This window comes from Cricetulus griseus, chromosome 5 (genome assembly GCF_003668045.3).
Source record: "Cricetulus griseus strain 17A/GY chromosome 5, alternate assembly CriGri-PICRH-1.0, whole genome shotgun sequence".
NCBI lineage: Eukaryota > Metazoa > Chordata > Mammalia > Rodentia > Cricetidae > Cricetulus > Cricetulus griseus.
In genome coordinates this window covers 176480250-176486296 of record NC_048598.1, presented here as the reverse complement: position 1 = coordinate 176486296, position 6047 = coordinate 176480250, and the positions used below count along the sequence as shown (strand labels likewise).

Genomic DNA, 6047 nt, shown 5'->3' with positions numbered 1-6047 from the left:
CCTATTAATTATTGGCTCCATTCTGCCCCCTGCTGGTCCTGAGCTCCCCTGTATGTAGGTGTGCCTTGGCTTACACTGAAGTTTTTGTTTGTTTTGCTTTTAACAATGAAAATAGATATCTTTATTATATTGCAGTAAAGTAGTGGTCATGGCAGTAATGGAAAACCAACTGCTTGATCTGACACCCTCCCTTCTTTCTGTAGCCTTGGAAACTAAAACCATTTCCTTGTTCATGCTAGGCAAGGAAACTAAAACCATTTCCTTGTTCATGCTAACCCACTCTTCCACTGGGTTAATAATTAAGAAAGAGCTAGCCAGTGAGAAGCCTAAGCCATTGGCCAAACAATTGTAACATATATTAACTCTCAGAACGGTATTTTCAGTAAGCGACTGCTGGATCCGGTGAATGGCGAGAAAACCGGTCCAGTGGGAACAAGATGAAGAAGATCGCCTTCTACACAATAATTTTTATGCCCAGCCATCTAGTCTGTGGACCTGAAACGGTGGCCACACCCCTTTGTGTATGCCTCCAGGCCGACGGAAGGGGAAACAGAGGAGCTTGAGGTGCGGCTTTCCTTTGCCTGCTTTTTTCTACTGGATCAGCTGACCTGGTAGGAAGAGCAGGGAAACGCTCCTGCGGTTCTTTGTATTTTTTTCTCTGTAATTGTCCCCAATAAACAACCGTTTATCATTTATCTTGGGTCTAATGATATAATTACATACTTGTCTTCACCTGTATAACTGAAAAATTTCATTTGTTTCCTGGCAAATTCCATTTTATTGATCCTGGCAACAGCCATTATACTATGTTTCTGTTAAGGGTATAGAATGCCCAATTTCTTGCAATAAATTTGTCAAATCATCAGTGTTCCTGTGGTCCCTCATTTCTGGTCTGGTTAAGATTCTGTTCTCACTGAAGACAATCAGGCAACCTGGGCTTGGTGAGTAAATGCTGGTGCTTACAAAGTTTGTTTCAACTGGATTCATTTCTCATTAAAGACTCATTTACATAATGATCAAAATAAGCTCAATTCACATTCACTAAATATTATTCATACATGATTAAATATTCTTATACATTATTGCAAATATTATTCAGTATATCTGGGACATATTAAGACATTAACGCACAAATTCCTGGTACCCAGAGTGTGTCCAATCTACAGGGGTTCTGTAGACTTCATATGTCACTGGCAGACACGTGGGCTGCCCCTCACCCTGACAATAGCTAACAGTGAATCCCTTGGTTTTCACCTTCATACTGTACTGGTTAATGAGCTGTGTTTGTCTGGATCTCATTAACCTAATACTACATCATACATTTGTTCCCCCAAATTCTTCAAACATAGCTGAGGTCACTATAATAATATCCAGGGAAGGCTCTGGCCTGGACAGTAGATTCTCTTTACCTTTTACAGATGCTGAAATTGGAGATCATTAACCCTGAACAAACACCAACCACCAATTCTCCCAATGATGCTTCTCTATCTCTCAGGTAAACACTCCGGTTTTTCTACCTTCAGTTGCATCAAAGAGTTCCATTGCAGTAACCTTGCAAACAAAGTTAAAAGAAATAACCAGAAGAAACTGTTATAAGGAACTCTGTTGCCAATGGAAGGCAGTTAGTACAGAGACTGTAGATGACATCACCTGGCATATGCCCAATGGACACACAGACTTTTCCCCAAGGTGAAGGTACAGAAACCACTTTCAAAGGCATGAATACATGGGGTACTGAGTCAGAAAGTAATCTTGACAAGGATGCAAATCTCAGACATTCATTGTGTGAAAAATAATAACCATGTGTGTCCTATTACAGACACACATTGAATGCCTACAACATAGACAACTTGTTTTTCCACCAACTGTGGAAAATAACGTTGATTCATGGAGGCTCTGGCTACTCTACAACCTGTGAGAAAATTGAGAGAATGGTTTTCAGATGATTTAGAATTCCCTGAGGTTTCCCATTGAGCTAACAACCATCACCAGCTCTTAGAATGACCAATTCATTGAAAAATATGGAAAGGTTTATTCTTATGTTTATTTCATCAGAGATAAAGTGTCCAATGGATACTTTAGATTCTCCATAGGTTAAAAATTGATACTCTTACTAGAAACTAAACAAACAGTAGTTGTCATAGAATATGACATGCAGGGGACCTCTAAAGGATTGTTAGAGCAGGAAGGGGAAGCCACTCATTCCAACATCTAAACAGCAGTAAGCCTGTTTGTGAGAAACCACATGGGAAAATCCACAACCTCTTATACTCCAAGAGATGTCTGCTAGTTCTAAACAGCCTCAGTAGTTCTTTATTGTGTCAGTTGAGCACAGAGAGGTTTGTGACTGAGTTCACACTGAAGTTTCCTTGCTATGTCCTTGCAAAGTAAGACATGGCAGGAGGTTAAGATTTTAACTATTGGCTCTTGGAGATATTCGTATTAATACTGGTTCCAATTAGAAGCTATGTCTCCAATACTATATCAATACTATATAGTATATCAATACTATAAAACCAGACTATTCTAATCCTGAAGATCTTGACTTGGCTGATTGGATGTCTATCCATTTCTTCATTCCTGAAAATCTCATATATGAGTCTTCTTTATTTATTCCTGATCTCTGGACTATGAGTATTTGAGATATAGGTTTTTTCATAGCAATGGAAAGGCAGGTGTCAACTGCAGGCTGTAAGGGCTCCCAACATATATATGGTGTGGCTCCTTGTCTGTGATACTATGAGAATTACATAGCTATTTTTCAGATTTCATGCCTCCTCTTTCTTTAGTCTCAAACTTTCCTAATGGTCAGATAGAATGTTGTACAGATATCACAGAAAAGAATGTCACCTTTGTTAACTCAATCTGGGGAAACCATGCTATGAGATCACTTACTCTGCTGAGTTAACTTTGACTCTGTTGATGAGGCTCTGTGTTCAAAGTTCAACACTTGGGTTGGATTTCCATTCCTATGACATTTGTAGGAAGAGATCACAAAACACAGACCCAGGAAGTTGTATCTGCTTTGAGGATAAGTTCCTGAGCTTGGTCATGTCTCAGCTCCCCCTGCTGGCTCAGAGCTCCCCTCTAGGGAGTTTTGAGTCTGGGCTCATGCTGAAGTCACCTCACTGTGTGTCTCCTGCACAGTAATATGTGGCTGTGTCCTCAGTGGTCACAGAGTTCAGCTGCAGGAAGAACTGGTTCTTGGATGTTTCTCTGGTGATGGAGATGGGGCTCCTCATGGATGGGTTGTAGACAGCATCTCCACTGTGGGTTATGTACCCCATCCACTCCAGCTTCTTCCCTCTGGACTGCCTGATCCAGATCCTGTAATAACCACTGGTGATGGAGTAGCCAGTGACAGAGCAAGTGAGGAAGAGTGACTGAGAGGGCTTCACCAGGCCAGGTCTTGACTCTTGAAGCTGGATCTGGGATAGGACCCCTTCAAACAAGTGGAGTCAATTCTGTCAATCACATGTTTTCACATCCCCTCATGGACACATGTATGAAATGGTCCCACTCATCAGGTAGGGCTGTCACCAGGTACAGAAGACCAAACAGTCTCATCTTCTGGGCCACACCCCCTTTTCCCAGAGGTCAGCCTCCTGTGAGAGAGATGTGAGCTCCCACAGCCAGGAGGGGATTTAACTTAGATCTATAAGATGCATTTGCATGTGGGGACTCAGCCTAGGCTTTATAAATGAGGAATGTGGATACCACTCCATTTCCTTTTAACAATATGGCCATCATTGCCTCTGACTTCCTACACTGTGATTCTGGAATAGAGAGCATGGGGAATACAGGGATCCCAGGAAATACATCTTGGCAGGACCCCACCTCCACTTCCTCACCCACCCTCCCCACCAGATTCTTCCATGCTTATGTTTCTTAGAGGCAAGGGGAGCCATAATGGGCTCTAGATAAACACAGGGGCTCTGAAATTGGCTTTAATGTTCTCTTTTTCATAATTCATCTGATATGTTTCTTGTGAGTTTTCTTCTTTAAATCCCTTTATTTTATCTATTTGTTTGTTCTCTACAGTGATAAACAAGTGTTGTGGAGTTGAATGGTCAGTCCTTATATAAGAACAAGAAAATTATCCTAACTTGAACCAGCTTAGTCAAGACAGTAGTTGATACTAGACAGAACATCAATCACAAAATATATGCAAAAGCCTTTCAGATTAGAATATTGAAACACTACTCATATCATTTCTATAAGCCACTATATACTATATATTATAATATATATTATATATATATATCTGTGTGTGTGTGTGTGTGTAATAAAAGCAGTCAAGATTACAGAGGAAATTAGAACCATTAAATAAATTAAGAAAGATTGCAGGATGTGCCATAGCTATACCCTATGTTTTTCACATTTTTCATAAATAAAAAAGAAAAATAACTAGTAGCTAACTCCACCCTCTGATCTCCAGGCATGTAGAGACCATAAGTTCAGGACGCATTCAAGTAAATCCTTAGATGGATTGACATCTGAGACCTCAGAACCAGCCTCCAATTATGTCTGCACCTGTTCCTGCAATGTGCTGGTTTTCCATGTGACCTGCGCCCCCTGCTGGTCCTGAGCGCTCCTGCAGGGAGGTTTTTGTCTGGTTCACACTGAAGTCCTCTCACTGTGTGTCTCTAGTACAGTAATAAATGGCGGTGTCCTCGGCTCTTAAGTTGTTCATTTGCAGGTAGAGGCTGCTTTTGGAGTCGTCTCTTGAGATGGTGAATCTGCCACTCACAGACTCCCCATAGTGTGTTACATAATTGTAACCCTTGGTTCCAATTTGTGCAACCCACTCCAGCCCCTTCCAAGGAACCTGGCGAACCCAGTCCATCCAGTAGTCACTGAAGGTGAATCCAGACGCTGCACAGGAGAGTTTCAGGGACTTTCCAGGCTGCACCAAGCCTCCGCCAGACTCCACCAGCTGAACCTCACATTGGACACCTGTGAAAAGAGAATCCTGTCAGGAAACTCTCACAAATGTCCACTGTCCCACTCACTCAAGTCCATTCACACAGTATCTTTTCTTATTATAAATTACCTTTCAAAAGAGCAACAAGGAAAACCCAGCTCAATCTCATCTCCATGCTGAGCATTGAATGTTCTGTGATGACCACAGAATACGAGAACCTGGGAGTCCAGAGCTGGGTGTCTCTGTCAGAGATGTAGGGTCAGGGCTGGCTTTCATGGGGAGTGGGGAACATTATTTGCATGTCTTCCTGCTATATTATCAGCTCATGGGCAGGAGTCTTAGGGAGGACAAATAAGGGTGCAGCTGTTTAAGTTGAAATTAGGAACCAAGTGGTGTTTATAACATCAAAGCATCAATCATTGCCCCAGGCATGTAGCTTAGTTGTTAGAGTATTGTTTTGCATTCCTGAAGCCCTGTGTTCATCCACACCATTACATGATAAGCAAGAGCTTGGAGTAGGAGAATCTTATACTGAAGTTATTATGCTTGGTCTATATGAAACTGTGTGCCGACAGAGAAAAGAGAAGAAAGAAGAAATTTAAAAATAGACTATTAACTTTGACTTCATGGTTTTACATAGTCATATATTTTCAGTCTTCCTTTATTGTGCTCTCTACTTGTAAACTTTTCTTCTAACTTTGCATGGATTATTAAATTAATTCTTAGGAACTGAAGATAAGAAAACCCAAAATATAATCATTTAATAATTGTTGTATAGGGTTCAGTAAACAATGAAAGCCTAACTTTAGTTGAATTAACAACTTGTGGTTGAGGCCACAGTAAAGTGGTGTAACATTTCCTGCATAAAGCTTGAATATTGAAACTCAAAAAACAAAAGATGTATTACCTACATATGAATTCTACCTAAGATTCTTCTTTAACAATGGTTATAACACATTTTGATGACCCATATTTACCATTTCGCTGCTCCAGGACTGACCTTGCCCACCTACTATAGAGATTCTCTCATGCCCATCACAAAGTTAGTGCTGGCTCTCTGTAACCTCCCTAAAACACCCAGTGGGGCTCTTTCCTTCCATGCCACATCCTTCTGCTCTCTGTT

The 6047-nt window shown here is 41.0% G+C and overlaps 1 gene segment (V, D, J or C); it reads right to left on the bottom strand.

Annotated features, from left to right (window-relative positions):
• Positions 1-4633: 4633 nt before the first annotated feature.
• Positions 4634-5129, bottom strand: LOC113831713. The segment is given in 2 exon segments: positions 4634-4956; positions 5054-5129. Coding segments are annotated over 2 exon segments (378 nt in total).
• Between the last annotated feature and the right edge of the window lie 918 nt (positions 5130-6047).